The following is a 17,312-nucleotide window of genomic DNA, read 5'->3' as shown; positions in this document are numbered from 1 at the left end:
GAGTAAACTCTCACGGATCTTCTTTTCTTCATCACCTTCATCTTCATGGTTCCTCCTTCTGTCTCTCTACGTCTCCAAAAAAATTTTTTGGGGCTACATTTATTTTTCCATTTTTGCAAACAAACTCTTTTTTCTTTTCCTCCTACTTTCCATTTCAAACCATTGTTTACAGATGAACCAGTGACCAGTCCGACCACAGACAGGTCTTCAGTGGCTAAAAAGCGTTTTACTTTGCAGGGCTTCAGCAATCTGAAGAGTCCGAAAGGTAACGTTGGCAGACATAAGCAGGATTTAAGCTATGGCATCCTGTCTTTAACGAATGAAAAGTTTAATTTATGAGCACTAGAACGCATCCTTAATTTAAATAAATAAAGATAGACACTGAGTTCCCTTCAGCCAGTATAATTATCATCAGTTCTAGAATAAATACAGTACAAATTGATTCTGGATTTTATGTTGCAGTCACTCTGCCTCCTGGTGGTAAAAGTCTAACATTACTACTGCTGTAGATACACCAGACCTTCATTAAAGGTTACTGTATGTAAGGTCAAACTAGACACAATATGTACAAGCGTCTCTCATTATATTTAGTGAGTGTTGTATACTTCCTCCGTTCTTTCTCACTCTTCTTCTTCTTCTTTTTTTCTTCTTCTTCTTCCCCCTCTTTTCACTTTTTTTCTGCCTGTGTGGCCAGGCTCGGCCCTGAGCCCCGAGCACGGCTCCAAACGCCACTTGGTCAAGAGTGACCCCACACCGTTTGGGTTCAAAGGTACACTGTCGTCCGATAATAGAGGCCAATCTAACACTAGAGGCCGTCACTCATCCGCCCATCCCTCACCACTAAAGCGTACTCCAGTATGTGTGTTTTCATCGTGTAGATCTCACCCGTGTCTCACATAGAAGGATGAAACTGGATATGACAACAAACATTAATCCAGCAGTATATGCTGGTTTTCATACCATCACCATGCATTTACCATCACAGTATTGTACATACAGTATGTGGAGAGAGAAATGTTTTGTGCTCTTTTTTTGGCTCACTGACGAACTATTTCTCATTACTGATATCATTTTTTATTGTATTGAAGTTATTTGAGTTTTGTTCTTTTTGCTGTTGCCATGAAAACTGCAGTAACCCATTTGCATGACAACTTTTTTTTTACAGGTCATAATCATCATCACTGAATTATACGTTTTGTACTTTTTAACATGACTCTTATTTGAGTTCTTACTACAAGTTAGCTTAGCTTAGCATTAAGACTAGAAACAGAGGGGAACAGCTAGCTTTGCTTTGTCCAAAGGTAAATTGATAGGCAGATTGTGTGACCTTTGCTGAGCCAGGCTAGCTTTTCCCCCTGTTTCCAGTCTTTATGCTAAGCTAAGCTATCCGGCTGCTGGCTCCAGCTACATATGCACCATATAGACAGGAGAGTGGTATAAAAAGTGACATAACAATATCTGATTTTTTTTTAATAAGGGAGAAAATCCCTGCATATGTCCGATGGCATTGATTTTGCGCAAGATTACACCTGCAGGTTTTTCTCCTGGTCCACTTTGTGACCCAGCTGTCTGACTACAGGACTAGCTGTCTCACTGACTCGCTGGCTGTCTCTCCCCGTCTATAGAGCCGGCTCCCCATGTCACTCTGAGCAGAGTCAGATGGATGAGTACCTCTAGTCTGTTACAGAGCAAGCGGCGAGGTACAGAGCTGCTCTGAGGATCAGCCACTGTGGGTGTTTTGCTCTGGTTTGTGGTGGACATGGTTGATTTTTTACTGGAGGTAAAGTGTGGCAAAATATCCACTTTCCTTTCATTTAGCCTTGAATTGAGTCTTATTGGCTTATATTTCATTTAGCGGGAGATGCTGAAAGCTATTTTTTACTCTTTGCACTTGCAAATATAAGATTTTAAGTCTCACTTCAAGGCTTAATGGCACCGTTTTCTGCAAGTTATCTACTCTACCTCAAATCAATCATTTTCTCTTCTTCCACTGTTGGGTGTTTTGGGTTAGGGGGGGTTGTGTGGCGTGGACAATAATGAGAATAAGACCTTTTTTTTCAAGCACTGACAGTCAGAGCAGCCTTGAAATTAGCCCACCCAATTCAAATCTCTGCGTTCTTCTGGTCATGAATCTTGATTTAGCTTTGGTTTATGTTTCACTGGGACCTGCCTGCTGTCTCCATGGATCTTCTCTGGGATTTTTGATTTGACCTTTGGTTGTTTGAGTGTGTGTGTGTGTGTGTGTGTGTGTGTGTGTGTGTGTGTGTGTGTGTGTGTGTGTGTGTGTGTGTGTGTGTGTGTGTGTGTGTGTGTGAATGTATTGATTTGTCAGACAAACATGTTTTAATCTGATGTTCCTGAATAGATCATGTGGTTTTATGCTCCTCATGGGAGATTTATGTGAAACTGGAACTCTATTTCCAAGTGGCATTCGGGATGCTCCTGGTAAAATTCACATACACCAACAAGTCTTTATGTGATGTTTGTGTCCTTTTAATATCAACAGAAAACATAAATCTCACTCATATTCAAACCATGAACCATCCACTCAGAACATGTTTTTAGTTTCCTTAATTAGTGACCCAGGGAGCATTTGAATGCCACGTGGAGATGGAGTGTGTGTGATACCTCCCATGTCTCGTTATTCCACTTCTCTCCTTTACCTCTCAATCTCCTCGCCTCCAGGCTGGAACAAGGCGTCTCTCTCAGTGGATGCCTCAGAAGAGAATGATGGGTACTCCAGCAGCGAGGACCCCATGAACTCTGACCCCGAGGACGAAGTAGAAAGGAAGCTGGTGAGAGTCTTCTTTTTCCTATACTTTGTCGTTTTATGTTTGCAACCTCTAACCGACTGCCTTTGATGACCTTTGACCCCCCCCCCAGGCTCCGGGAAAGTATACGGTGGTAGCGGACTGCGAGAAGGCGGGACCTCAGGAGCTGTCTGTCAAGAGCGGGGACATGGTCCAGCTAATCAGAGAAGGAGAGGAGGGACAGTGGTAACAATCTTTCTTTCTCGTGTCTAGAGAATCTAAAGCAGTTTCAAAACATATTATACTTCTAAAGAAAGCTCTTTATGGGCTCTATTTTGTTATGGAAATATCATATAGAGTTGTGAAATGAATGAATTCTCTGCAGGAGTTTGGTTCAGGAGTACACCAGAATGTATTTTCCTCCTTAATTCATACAGTCACTACATTAGCTGGCATAGCAACTGTGTTTGGACAAGAATAAATCCCCAAATACTTTATGAGTTATGTGGAATAATGCCAACAAAGGAGGCAATATGAATAAATGCTAACATTGTTGTTCAATCATCTGCAGGTTTGTGAAGAACCTCCGCAGCAGTAAGGAGGGCTGGGTGGCAGCAGCAAACCTCCTCAGCCTCATCTCAGAGTCCAAGTCCTCCCAGTCGCTCAGCAGCTCAGGTATTCTTCCCATGTGCACTGTATTGGTTCTCAAGAAAACCTGTTCCTCAACACATTGTTTAAGCCGTGATGTGTTCTTCCAACACCTTTTGTTGTTTGTCCCGCAGACGGCAGCGTCTCGGGGAACATCAGCACTTCTTCCAGCTGCAGCGAGACCTACACCAGCTTCTCAGACATCAAACCCTGACCTGCGATCACCGTCCCAACTCCACGCTTCGACCTAGAACAATCTCCATGTGGAATTACACAAAAAACTTAAAGCTGACAGTGAGGACGGATCGAGGTGTTTCATCACACAGAACATCCATGTCACAGTCCAACAAAAACAATCCAAACTATCATTGTATCTGCGAATGCTACCAGTGTTTTAGCTGACGGCCGACTACACCCACCTTTTTCTGATTATTTATAACCTGCCTGTCTAATTTCCACCCAGCAGTATTACACTCTCACTTGAGATTCTTTCTTTCCTTCAAAGTGATCAACATGTTGGCCTTCTTTAAACATCACAGTATCTGTGATGCACAGAGGGAAGCTAAATGTCCTCCGCCTAATATTTAAACCTTCTTATAATGTAGCATTAAAGTGGACACATTTGAAGACAATCTGCACTCAAACTGAACCCCTTTCAAGTCGACGACATCACGGCACAGCGACAGATTCTTGTGAGAGACGTCCAAAGGTACAGATACGATCAGACTGGTATTTCACATGATGCTTTAGTGTCGGACATTAATCGTACACTGTGAAAACTGGCAGCTGGCTGCAACAAGAAACAAACAAAAAATGCTTCGGGTGCATCTTGGAGCATCTCCGAGCAGGTCAAACCTTCAGGGCGTGTCGCTGTAAGTCGTGTCACCTTTATTGTACGGGGGGGGGGGGGACACTCGCAGGGGGTTTAAGTGTGTTAGATCCCTGTAGTGTCTGCTGGGCCAGTGGTGTTAACTTCTATCAGAAACACAGTCAAAAGCATCACTACCCACAGCACTACCTGGTGGTCAGATGTCATGCACTTCTCCAGCTTCACATACAAATCACTTTCACAGCAAGAGGCAGCTTGGAACAACATTTGAACCTCCTTTTTATTTATTTTTTGCTCAAAGAGTGATTGTCTAACTCGCCTCTGAACTGCTCTGGATTTACCTCTCAGGAAGCCTGAGAAGTTGCGTGGGCAGGCAGGTGTGACTGCATACCTGCTTGTGTCTGCTAAATGTCTTTGTGTGTGTGCGTTCTTGCACACTGTGCGTGTTGCTTCAGAACCAATCCAATTCCTGTATGTCACTCCCAGAGGTTAGAGGGTCATTCGAATGCGTTTAGGCTGCATAATTAATGGCTAATGAGTTCATTAATATCCCTCACTTTGACAGAAACAGATACAAACTCATTACTCTGCACATGAATCCAGTTTTTGTGTCATGACCATTGCGTTCACCTATCTTTGGTTTGCACTGCAGCAACAAAAGCAGGCTTTGTCCCCTCCCTCTGCTCCCAGCCCCGCTCAGGCATGTGACAGTAGCCACTTCTCTACAGGCAGCGCTAACCGGAGCACAGACCTTTCTCAACATGTATTTTTACCACCCGCCCCACAGCAATATTTGCTTGCTCAACCATGATGTGGCCGAGTAATCGAATAACAAGGTGCAAATAAGAAGTAATGACGGATGTCTGACGGGGGTGGTGGGTAAACTAAGTTGGCTCGGGTGGAAACGAGGGTGTTGATAACAAGTCTCTGACAACCAGCTGCTCACAAGGAAGCTGTGCTTTTCTGAACACTGAATGACACCTTTATCATATTTGTTTTTCAAGGGCGAGCTTGTTTTTTTTTTATACCCCAAGGTTTCTACTGTATCCACAAGGCGCTCTGTAAAACAATATCTTGTTTTTTTCCTCATCTTTAATGGTGAAGGTGTGTGACTCGGTTGTTGAAACAGAAAAACACTCAAACCGCCACCACCCCTGGGTTGTATTTGTCCACCCCTGTTTATCACCACTGCGGTTTTCTTACATACGGCCCTGACTATAAGCGCTCGTGATTGTCTCTAGAGCTCTTTTTCGCCGAGAACTCCCTTTTTATACTCGAATCACAACACGCATGTCCTCCCTGTGAAAGGAAAGATTCTTCTCCAGAAAAAAAATGGAAGCTTACAGGCCTCTCTGTGTCAAACTGTGAGCTAAACCAGAGAGTAAACTGTGGCTGGCATTATGTGTCGACCCGTGTAAGACTGAGAAATGTATGTTACACTTGTACAGATGTGTCCTCTATACCTCACATTGTTTTCCTCGAGAGCATGTACATTGTGAAGAGGATCATGGTTTATGTGAGTGTCCTTGTCTCTCTGTAGCATCTCTCTCTTTGTGGCATGTTCCTCATGAACCTCTCTCGTCAAAGCCCCGAACAAGGCAAGTATTTTTTACCAGGCCTCGTTGTATGTTGTGAGAGTTTATTTTCTGCCCTCCTAGGAGCTGACACGGGCACTAAACTTCGTCAGCGTTCTATCATGCTCACACAATAAAGCTTACTGAATGATTTGTATGTTTTGACTCGGAGGCTGGAGAGATGAGAAGGGTTATATTTTATAGTTTCTTTTTATGCAGCACATTGCAGCAACCACTGTCTTTATTTTCCTATTGTATCTACTGAGTATGGTGTTGATATAAATATATTATAATGAGACATATTTGTGTATATTTGTAAATATGTAATTCTGAATTGTATGTAAAATGAAAAGCAGCTTTAATAAAGTCTGAGACGGTTTCCTCTAAGGGATTTTGCCTTTTATTATGGGAATTGAGGCTTTTTTTTTAATTATTCAAATTTTATTTAAATAATAATATAATTTGTAACTGGCAAAACCCTCAATTAGACCAATGTGAGCCATTAGGGCTTTGAGAAAAACCATGAACCGGCATTTTTTTTATTAGAAATATATTTTTGTAATTAATACATTTTTTATTAGTTTATTATTCAACATAAAAACACATGGATAAATTGACAGAGTAAAAAAAATATTAATTTCATCCTGACGTGTAATGTTAACCACGTGGTATTTAACCACCAATGGGTTTTTTCCAGTTTAGACTGTCATGATTTGTCCCGGGGTGCGTTCCGATATGTACACCATCTGACCTTCAGTCTCCTTTCACCTTCATTTATCCCTCTCAGTGTTCAGGGAAAAAAACCAAATTCATCTAAAATAGATCTAATTGTGTTTATATTGGTTTGCATACCATAAATCACAGTAATATCTGAGGCAAGGTGGGTATAAGGACTTGACGTGAGAGGATGCGAACGCGTCTGGAAAGATACAGATGTATAAAGTTGGCACGTAGACTCCTACCGGAAGTGACGCAATTTTCGCTATAAATTAAATAAATACACATTCAATAACAAACACAAAATGAAATATCCTGATTATATTAATAACCACAGATACTATTTCGACTATTTTATTTTGTTTTATAATTGTTTTCTAATTTAATTAAAAACCCTCGTATTACACATTTTCGTTGCCACGGCTTAACCGGAAGTTGTTGAGTTCGATCTTGCGAGCTTGACGGAAGTCTGGAACGCGACCAGATGGAATTCCGCACTGGGCTTCTTCACTCGTTTTGAATTGTAGCACACGTGTTTTTTTTTTAAGGGGACTTTTTCCTGCTTTCACCAGCCTGTCTGGGAGGTGACACCTGGGGGACAGACATCCACGGATACCCGACCAAACATCCTCCCTCTCTGCAGGTATATAGCTCACACTAGCCTCCAGTTTTTTCTCAATGGAGAGTGATAGTATCGCCCTTGACAGCCTTTATAATAACTTCATCCAAGTAAATGTGTGTTTTTATTAGGAGGTGAAACCATTTTAATGTCATTTATAGTATTTGTTTCTCACATAATGCAGACAGTTGTGATTATCTTTGGGAATCTGTCAAACACAAAAGGGAGTTTAGGGGTGTAGCCTTGTTAGATCACATTGTCTGGGACTGTCAATGCGGCCTAATGTGTTGTTTCCCTGCAGCCTTTTCCTCCACAGGGGCTTATTCCTCCACACACTGTGGTTCACAGGAGCTTTCATTTCCCCAGCAGCTCAAATGTAATGTTTTTTATGTGTTTGTTTGTTTTTTTTCCTCCTCCTTGCTATGTTACTTTAGACGACCAGAGTCAGGCTAGAAAGAATGAAAACAACGCAGCTTCCGGTGACATATTTCACAATAAAACATGTCAAACGTCATGTAGTGCTCAAACTATTAGTCAGTAACTATTAGGGAGTTATTAGCTAATAGTTTAAGCAGTAGATCATCTGTTAACTGATCTACAGAGAGTTCATTCTGGAGATCAGTTAATGGACACATTTAATAATCAATTAGTTGTTAAAGACAAATATCAAGTCAATACTGATGTCTTTCATGTGCATTTTTGTAGATCAAATAATTCTTTTTTTAAGAAATAATTGACAGATTGATCAATATTGAATAGAACTAGTAGTTGCAACCCTGTTGACATTGATATGCTGTATAGTAATAACAGTATTGTGCAGAGTAATATTATATACAGCCATAGTGTGAGTCCATTTGTAATGCAGTGGATCCAATCACATGAAGAGAGTTGCCCTTTAATCCATACATTTGATAGGTATTGAGAATTTTGTCAGTCTGTGATTAAGATGTTCTCAATCTGGTCTAATTTTATTTTTAAAGCACAACTACATGACTAACTGAAATAACATATGAACCCTTGTTGACGCTGCTCATTACAGCAAACTCTCCTTATGAAGCAAATGTACTTGGTAGCAGACAGTCTGCATTACACATTGCATTTAATTAGTAGTAAGCCTATAATGTATGGAAGGTGGGGATACTTTTATCTCTGTAACTGATCAGTTTGTGGCTTACAAGGTTCTTCGTCACTCGGCCATGACGCTGTTTATTTAAGCAGGTGGACATGCAGCTGGTTGTAGCAACTCTGACACAAGCAGTAGCAAAGAGCTGTAACTGAATCTTTATTGTTTCTGTAAACGTGCATCAAATACGGGCAGGCATCAGGGTCTGTTTTGATTTTGTGTTGCTCCTGCATAGGGCCAGTTGTGGCAGTTACAGAACCTTTTCTCCACATCATTATTAATCTCAGGAATGGACTCGAGTTGATGTTTGTCCTTTTCAGGCAGCGTTCCTCCCCAGGTTGCCTCGGAGAGGACAACCTCCTAGTGAACCTCTGCGAAGAGAACGCCTCTTTGTAGTTGGAGATTAGTCCGTGATGTAGTTCAAACACTTGGATCCTAGTTTGTTCTTTCTTGGACGTGGCTCTGTAACAGAAAAAAGAGAACAACTACTTATCCAAGATAGAATTTGGAGCACATCAGGGTGCTTTCTAGACCCAAAAAGCCCTGAACGGTTTTGAATTTTATGAGTTTCAAGGCTCTTGAAAAGTAAAATCTGTTGGTCTTGACTTTGATTTGAGAAATGCTCAAGATGTTGCAGCTCTTTTCCTCCTGAGAAATAAACCCTGTTTTGTCTAAGCTTAGTGAGTGTTGCTCCTCCTTGAATACTTAAATTCCAGTTATATCATGAATGGCTGCCTCTGCATTCCAAGACATTCGAGTAAATGCTGTCAGATTGAAAGCCGCCACCCCTCTGCTTGTTTTGAAAGGTGGTGCATTCATCACATTGTTGAATTACTCGAACGCAGGCATTCCTGGAAGGTTTGAGAGGAGCGCACGGCCACAAAACAAAGCTGTATAAAGTAATTATTTGTGTGAATAAGTCCATAAAACCTGTTTCTAGCACGAGTACAAGTTGTATTCACCATTCATGTAGGTGTGACCGATAACTCTTTATTGCTACACGGGAATGACTTTGATTAGTCATCAAAAACACCTGCAACCAGCGTAACTACCTGCAGAAGGGCGGCTGTGCTATTTGTTGATTTATGTAGATGATGGATGTTCATTTTATTATACTAGGGCTGGATTTTTGTATTTGTGTGAAACAATTATTTGATTAATGTAGAAGTCAATCTACAGAAAAAATAATAGGCAACTATTATGATAGTTGTTTGAGTTACTTTTTCCGGTAAAAATATCAATCATTTCTTTAGTTTCTTTGTCTAATGTGACAGTAATCTGAGTATCTTTGGGTTTTTGGAAAGAAACATTTTTTTTTTTTTATAATTTGAATGAAATTAGTTGCAGCTTTGGATTGTAAAATAACTGTATTTATTCCTTCAAGAGCAGAGCACGGTTAGTTTATTTAACAAAGAGAGAAAAGAGAGAAGTAATTATTATAATTATGATTACAGAAATGGAAACAAATGTGTCCTAAATAAAATAGGAGCACACTCTTATACTGCTTGAAATGCTGGTGATCAATGCTTGTATCTAAAAAGGGTAAAATATTCTTTAAAGTCAGATTGATATTTTAACCTTATAGCTTTAGTCAGTATATCCTTATTTAAGGCTCGTATGGTCTCTCATAATTACAGCTGAAAATTAATATTTGTGGCAATTTGGAGCCTTTCTGTGTTAGATTATACTTAAACAGAGCAGCTCGCTGTGTGTTGCAGCCCAGTGGGCACCAGTTTAATTCCATTACATAACATTTAGTCAGTCTTAAGCACTCTACAAGGGGAAAATGAAGGCTTCACGGTAACCTGGAGCTTAAGCTTTCCAGGTCTCAAAGACGTGTGTTATTAGATGATTAAACGGAGCCCTTTTGAGTTTTCCTTTTAATAATCAGAAACATTTAATAACAGCTGCAGCAACGAGGCCGGACGGCAGGGTGGAGATATTAGACGTCTGACAAAGTCGTTCACAATATGATTTGATTAGAAAGCAGGGGAGTGTTCCCCTCTTTTGATCACTACTTCCTCATTGCTTGCTTATCCTTCGACAAATATTGACTGAAGGGTGACGTAATCTGATGATAAAGTGAATTATTGCAAGTGCATGCATCATATTAAAGGGACTGAAGTGTATTTCAATCTTTTCAGTTTTTTTTTAAAGATTTGTCTCTGGAGTTCAAATTACTGGATTGTACCCAAAATATTTTGTGCACTTAGGTTGTGGTCAAAGTATTTTTTGCTTAATATGTAAATCAGCAGTCATTCTAACCGATGTGTAAAAAATAAAAGCATGAAAATACATCATTGCTACACAGAAAACTCACCTGGTATCTTTACATCAGAGATTACAACCTTTTAATCGATTCTCTTTTTCCCGGACTGAGAGGCTGAACAGTGAGTCAGTGTTTCGGTGAAAAGAGGACACTCAGCTGAGGGTTTTGCTTCTATCAGGTGAAAACCTTGTGATTCCAATTGGTGTTGTTTTTCTTGTTTTTTTTTGCTCACACTGAAAAACCTTTCTTCTCTTTCAGGCTCCTTTTTATGACATCTTTATGAAATTTCAAGTTGATATTAATCGAGCAGTCCGCCGGGTTTAATGTCATATATGATTTTTTTTAATTGAGCAGAATTGATGTAATAAATCAGCTGTGCAGCTCGGAGTTTGCCACTTTGTTTTAGTATCGTCAGGGGAAACGGTGCTCTCCGCTGCTCGTTGTGGTCCAGCTCTGTTCAGCTATGGAGACAGATTTAGTGCTTCAGTTTGTGCAGGCCGAGCCTTCAACTCTCTCGGCTCTGTTGCGTCTTGCAATATTGATTGAAGTGGACTTCGTAATATTATCGCCGCTGATTTAGAATCAGGTAATCAAAGTTCCTTCAACCTTTTCTACCTTTTAGATAATAACGTACAACAGATCAGAGTTTTGGACACAGTGAAAGACTTTCCAGGAGAAGTAGCCTTTTTTTTTAATTACAGCAGTTGTTGCGTACAGTAGAAGATGGGTGAAGCAAAAAGATGGAGCGGATGGAAGGAGAAGGGGCAGCAAAGGTGGATGGAGAGGAATGAGTTTTATTTAAGAGGGAGGGTAATGCCCTTTTACATTCCTGCATGAGGATTAGCAGTCACAAGGGCTCTGCCTGGATTGTGAAGGCAACTGCTGCCTTTTAAATGCTCACACTCAATTTTCAATTTTCTTCCTGTTCCCTGTGGGATTACATCTTCTTTTATTAATGTCTTGCATGACTATAAGGTTCATATGCAGCGGCTTTAGAAAGTGTTCAGACCCCGTCACGTTTTGCAGGATTATTTGTGGCGTAAATTTATTTTGAAATTGATAAAATTGTCATTTTCCCCTATCAATCGACACTCAATAACCCATAATGACAAAGTGAAAACATGTTTTTAGAAAATGTTGCATATTTGTTAAAAAATCAAAAACTGAAATCTGTAATTAACATATGTATTCAGAACCCTTGCTGTGTGTTCAGGATCCTCATCCCAAATGTATGGCATCCTAATTAGAAATACAGTTATATATTATCAGATTTTCTAAAAATCTTTAATATTTCTGTATGTATTTGCCTCAAAAAGCATTGTTCAGGCTGTCATCCATTATTATGTGTCTTTAAAAAAGCTGGCGAGCTCCTAAATGTCACATAAATGCTATGAAGCAGACGTGCACTTGCTCACACGTGGCCAATAAAAGCCTGTCACGCTCTGACCGCAGAACTGACTCCACACCGTTGTGGTTGCATCCAGCTTGTCACTGACTGCTTCTTTTATGTGCCCTGTGTGTGTGTGTGTGTTTGTTGTCCAGGTCCCTGAGGCGAGTGTGTGTCCACCATGCCGCTGTTTGGTAAATCCCACAAGAGTCCGGCGGACATCGTCAGGACGCTGAAGGAAAACATGGCCATCCTGGTCAAACAGGATAAGAAGACAGACAAGGTAGAGAAGGACAGTGTGTCTCTGAACGCCGGGGTGTCCCGGGGCCCGAGGGTGACAGCCCTCTGTGAAATTGGGACTAGGGAACAGCCTGGGCCTGTCATCTCCTGACACTTCACTGTCAAGACAGTTTACTCTCTCTCACACACACACACACACACACACACACACACACATACAATAAAGCCACATGAAGTCAGTGTCAGATTTCTCCCTTTTCCTCTTTTAACTCTTACTCTTTAATGTTTGTTTTAAATCCACAATTTCTGTGTCCGACGTACACCGTTTCACCTCAGCTCTCCCTCTCTGTTCCTCCAGGCGTCTGAGGAGGTGTCCAAGTGTCTGGTGTCCATGAAGGAGATTCTGTACGGCAGCAACGATAAGGAGCCTCACACTGAGACGGTGGCCCAGCTGGCCCAGGAGCTGTACAACAGCGGGCTGCTGCTGTCGCTGGTGGAAAACCTGCAGGTCATAGACTTCGAGGTGAGGAGGGGAGACGGGTGCAGTCGTCTTCAGTCGTGGAGGGAAAGAGAAAAGGATGTAGCCTGACGTATTCATTTTGTGATTCCAGGGGAAGAAGGATGTGTGTCAGATCTTCAACAACATCCTGAGGAGGCAGATTGGGACGAGGAGCCCAACCGTGGAATACTTCTGCTCCCACCAAGAGGTCCTGTTTATACTGCTGAAAGGGTGAGACACACACACACACACACACACACACACACACACACATAAAGTACGAACTCTACAGAGTCTAATGGCTTCCAAGGAGGTGACACAAACGCTGTCTCTGCGTTTGAAGGTACGAGACGCCCCAGGTGGCGTTGAATTGTGGGATCATGCTGAGGGAGTGCATCCGCCACGAGCCACTCGCCAAGATAGTCCTCCAGTCGGATCATTTCCAAAATTTCTTCAACTACGTGGAGATGTCCACCTTCGACATCGCCTCCGACGCCTTCGCCACCTTCAAGGTACATCCTGTTCTAGTCTGTACGATGAGACTGTTGAGGCAAACAAGAAACTATAGAACATTCTAACATACAGTTTTTTAAACTTCAGATATCCTTCTACTTGGTCGTTGACATTCACATAACAAGTCGGCTCTAGTTTTGACCAGTACGGTTCTGTGGTTTTACCAGCTTTATTACTGGACATATCCTGTTTAAAGTGGGGTAATGTTTTACTTTACTATGTGATAGATTTATAATTCATGTTCCCGTCTTCATTCGCAGGATCTCCTGACGAGACACAAAGTGCTTGTGGCTGAATACCTCGAACAGAACTACGATGCTGTGAGTGTTTTTCGTTGCTGTCGGTCTTGTAAACACACGATGGATGTTTCTAGCTACCGCACACGTTAGAGCACGTTTGCCCTGTTATTTACAACCAGCGTTGCCAGGTGGAACCTTTTTTTAGTGTCTTAACTTGCATCACGCCTCCCCCCTCCACCCCTGACCACATCCATGCAGCACACAAACAAAAAGGTCACGCAACATCAGCTGCTGATCTCCATTTGGAAGCGTAAACACAAACACTGCTCTAAATGACTCCTTGACCAGAAATGACCCCATAGAGAGGAGATACATATCCAGATCAGGTGTCAGTCACTGCAGAACTCAATGGCCCAGTCATGTGTCCAAAAATAAGTAGCGTTTTGACTAATAGATTTAAAGTTCCAGGAAAGCTGGATCAGTGGAAATCCCCCGCAGTGTCCCCACTGGTCCTGATACAAAGCTCTGCTCTATGCCGTTAGCTTCTCCAGGCAGAGGGGGCCCCTTTCATACGTAGGGCCCCCAGGGGTCTAGAGAAACCCCGCACAAAACTGCCTTTTTACCTGGCCGTCGTATGTTGACAGATGTCGCTGTGAGGCTTGTCAGGAGACGGTGCCGTGGGCTCAGTAGAGTCGATGTAATCCAGGAGATAAAATACAGCTCTGGGATCAGATTATGGTTCACGTTAGCGTTTTGCTCGAGAGGAAGGAACATAAAAACACAACATAAAGAGAGGTATTCTAATGGCCTGTGAGATAAAGATCTAAAGTTTACTCTGGTTTGAAATGTCAGATAAAGCTGTCAGAATAAAAGGCGTCTTTGTTCGCAAGTTTGTGGGAAATTATGCTTTTTGTTTCATGTGTTTTATACTTGGTTTGGTCTTTTTCGGTGGTCTTGTTTTTAAATGGCTGAACTTCTTAAGAGGCAAATGGACAAATATTCAAACCACAAGCACCCAGAGATGTTTAAGTTTCATCCTTAAATCACAAATTCCATCTGTTAATAATAATAATAATCCACTAAACTGTTGGTAATCTATAATAAGATGTGTTTCTAATGTCATTGCAGGTGTTTGCAGACTACGAGAAGCTGCTGCACTCTGAGAACTACGTCACCAAGAGGCAGTCTCTAAAGGTTTGACTGCCTTGTATATGGATCTCTAGAGCATTAAACACAACGTGTATCTTTAGAGAAATTCAAATCTTTTACTATATTTATTATAGTATATTGATTCTCTCGCTCCTCCAGCTCCTGGGCGAGCTGCTGTTGGACAGACATAACTTCACGGTGATGACGCGCTACATCAGCAAGCCTGAGAATCTCAAGCTGATGATGAATCTGCTACGAGACAAGAGCCCCAACATCCAGTTTGAGGCCTTCCATGTCTTCAAGGTAAAAAAAAAACACCACACTCGTGCATTTAAACACAGCAAATATCCAGAAATACAATAAACTAAATATGTTTTTTCTTTTTTTCCCCCACCCCCTCAGGTTTTTGTAGCAAACCCCAACAAGACGCAGCCCATCATCGACATCCTGCTCAAGAACCAGACCAAACTAATCGACTTCCTGAGCAACTTCCAGAGGGACCGCACAGACGACGAGCAGTTCAACGACGAGAAGACCTACCTAATCAAACAGATCAGGGATCTGAAGAAACCGGCCTCCTAGAGGAGCTTCCCCCTCGCTTCCCCCCTCGAACCCCGACTTTTTATCGATAGGAAGACGTACAGTAGAAAAAAAAACAAAAAAAACATTAACAATGTCTTTATCTCTCTTTGTTGGTTCATTTAAAACTTGTGCAAACCGTAGTTCTCAATCACTGATCTTTCTTTTGTACATTTTTATCATGAAATCTTTTATTTTTTCTTTCATCCGTAGCACGTAGCGCCACAAACTCATGGTGTTGGAGGCGGCTGATTGGCTCTGTTGGGAGAACCAGCGGTTTAAAAAAAAAAAAAAAAAAAAAAGCTCCGGCCAACATGGTCGGAACAAAACGGACGTGAATCAAAGTCTGTTAGTCTCTGCACACGTGTTCATTTCTAGCTGTTTAATGAAGTAGTTGCACATCGAAAAAAAAATATGAAGAATTTCCACCTTTTTTTACTTTCTTTTAGCTGGATCAACATGTCTGTTTGGGATCAGACAAAAACACATTCTCAGTCATTGCTAAAAGCTTTTTTTTTTATCCAAATTGCAACAGTAATTCTCAGTTGCCTTTTGCTCGCCAAACGTCAAACGCCAAATCTCATGATTGCTCAACTTTTCTCCCTCTAAAACAAACAAACAAAAAAAGCATAATCAGACTTAAATATTCCAATGTTTGTCTCTGAAAATAGTTTTCTGAGATTAAAAAGATTTGGCGCTAGTAAGACTGAGAAAAGAGGGAACTGTTAACCAAAATTCAGCAATTGTAGGATTATTTTAAGTCTTTAAAATGAAGGGCCTTCTTAAATGAACACGGGGCTGCTATCGGTACAGTCAGCATCAATCGTTTTGATCACTGGTTCTCTTTGCTGGTGGCTGATAGCACTTTCTGTATGATAAAAATAATAATAATAATAATGTGTTTTTTTTTTGTTAATCGTATCACTGTTTTCACACTGCTCGAGGGTAATTTTGTTTTATATATAGTTTAATTTCTTGTCATGTACAGTTTATGGTTTGTACACGCGATGTGAGTGCCATCGTGAGTGAGAACATTGAACATTTAACGGGAGGCACTTTGCTGTGCGGAGGAGAGGAGAGCAGCTGTAAAGATGGCTGTTTGTGTTTGTGTCTCACTCCTTTTTCTCTCTGTACTGTAACAAAGTGTTCTGCTCTGATTTGGATCTGATGTTGGTTTTGAGAAACAGGTGGAGAAGATTCAGAGGTGCCTTTTTTTTTGGTTTGCTGTGTTTCCCTTTTCCTCTTTTTGTATTATCCGTATCTTTCTGGGGGGGAGCTTAATTATTATGTCAATGAGAATATGCTCTGGATAGAACATATCTGTTGTGATTAAGCAGTGAACCTCTTAACTCGCTATATTTGAGTTACGCTGTCGAACATTTTTAACTTGTTTTGCAGCATTTGGTTGCCATTGTGTGTGTGTGTGTGTGTGTGTGTGCGTGTGTGCGTGCGTGGGTGGACCAGGGTTGCAGATTCTCTTTGGATTTGTCTCTAAAGTCGTGCTGATTCAATATCCAGTTACATACCGTGTCGGCTACAAACTCAAACTTGTCACAGAGCGAGGCCAAATGATGTAATTAAGAAATGTATCTGTTCTACAATACACATAAAAGGACCATAAAATGTGCAAAATCAAATATTTTTAAAGTGCTCTTGGTTTTATAATTGACTTAGAAATGAAAAAATCATATTTACAGTTTCTAAAAAAGAAATTTGCACAAATGTCAGATAAAAAAAAAAAGTCTGAATTTATCTCCCACTTGATATTTGAAGAGCATCCATTAGGTTACTTTAAGCTCCAACAGAAGTTTTATGTTTTAAATTACAAGTCTCTTTAATTACGACACTCTAAACAGTCATTTTGAACAGAAAGTAACTGTGAATTGCCATTCTGCTTTTGCTAATCATCTGGCGTAACAGAAAAATAGTTCTCCATGTTTTGTCATTAGAAATAAACAGTACCAGCTTTTAATTTGTTGCTAGAAGCTGTGACATATCGTACTATATCAGAATATAACATGAGATGCAAAAGTAGAACAAACCAGCTTTACATCAGACTCCACATTATCCTTCCCGGTGTCCTCTCTCTCTCTGAAAGCAGCCACCTTGTTTTCCACATTGATGCTATTGTACCACATTCACGACAAATAAAAGGTTGGGAATGCATGCTTTGTGTT

The 17,312-nt window shown here is 41.0% G+C and overlaps 2 protein-coding genes across 6 annotated transcripts in view; both read left to right on the top strand.

Annotated features, from left to right (window-relative positions):
- Nucleotides 1-6,179, top strand: part of mcf2la (mcf.2 cell line derived transforming sequence-like a) — a 40,628-nt gene extending 34,449 nt beyond the window's left edge. For 4 of the 5 annotated variants that reach the window (XM_054623601.1, XM_054623602.1, XM_054623603.1 and 1 more), the window contains 5 exons: nucleotides 1,626-1,700; nucleotides 2,686-2,795; nucleotides 2,884-2,996; nucleotides 3,322-3,425; nucleotides 3,533-6,179. In XM_054623601.1, coding sequence (XP_054479576.1) covers nucleotides 1,626-1,700; nucleotides 2,686-2,795; nucleotides 2,884-2,996; nucleotides 3,322-3,425; nucleotides 3,533-3,612 — 482 coding nt within the window. In that variant the 3' untranslated portion in view covers nucleotides 3,613-6,179. The remainder of the gene's footprint in view (nucleotides 1-1,625; nucleotides 1,701-2,685; nucleotides 2,796-2,883; nucleotides 2,997-3,321; nucleotides 3,426-3,532) is intronic. The other variant, XM_054623604.1, reaches the window with a different exon arrangement.
- Nucleotides 6,180-6,966: 787 nt separating this feature from the next.
- cab39l (calcium binding protein 39-like) lies at nucleotides 6,967-17,270 on the top strand. Its single transcript, XM_054623599.1, has 9 exons — nucleotides 6,967-7,161; nucleotides 12,072-12,199; nucleotides 12,515-12,679; nucleotides 12,768-12,886; nucleotides 12,999-13,167; nucleotides 13,429-13,488; nucleotides 14,536-14,601; nucleotides 14,716-14,859; nucleotides 14,959-17,270. Exons 2-9 carry the CDS (start codon nucleotides 12,098-12,100, stop codon nucleotides 15,136-15,138), a joined length of 1,005 nt encoding a protein of 334 aa, XP_054479574.1. The 5' UTR covers nucleotides 6,967-7,161; nucleotides 12,072-12,097; the 3' UTR covers nucleotides 15,139-17,270.
- The last annotated feature ends 42 nt before the right edge of the window (nucleotides 17,271-17,312 follow it).

The sequence above is a fragment of the Anoplopoma fimbria genome, chromosome 22 (genome assembly GCF_027596085.1).
Source record: "Anoplopoma fimbria isolate UVic2021 breed Golden Eagle Sablefish chromosome 22, Afim_UVic_2022, whole genome shotgun sequence".
Lineage (NCBI taxonomy): Eukaryota > Metazoa > Chordata > Actinopteri > Perciformes > Anoplopomatidae > Anoplopoma > Anoplopoma fimbria.
The sequence above is the reverse complement of the archived record's forward strand: the minus strand, read 5'-3'. Positions and strand labels throughout refer to the sequence as shown.

Coding starts and splice junctions, on each gene's coding strand:
- cab39l (XM_054623599.1), top strand. CDS start 12,098: ATGCCGCTGTTTGGTAAATCCCACAAGAGTCCGGCGGACATCGTCAGG. Junction 12,887..12,998: donor CTGTTTATACTGCTGAAAGG/GTGAGACACACA, acceptor CTGCGTTTGAAG/GTACGAGACGCCCCAGGTGG. Junction 14,860..14,958: donor AGGCCTTCCATGTCTTCAAG/GTAAAAAAAAAA, acceptor CCACCCCCTCAG/GTTTTTGTAGCAAACCCCAA.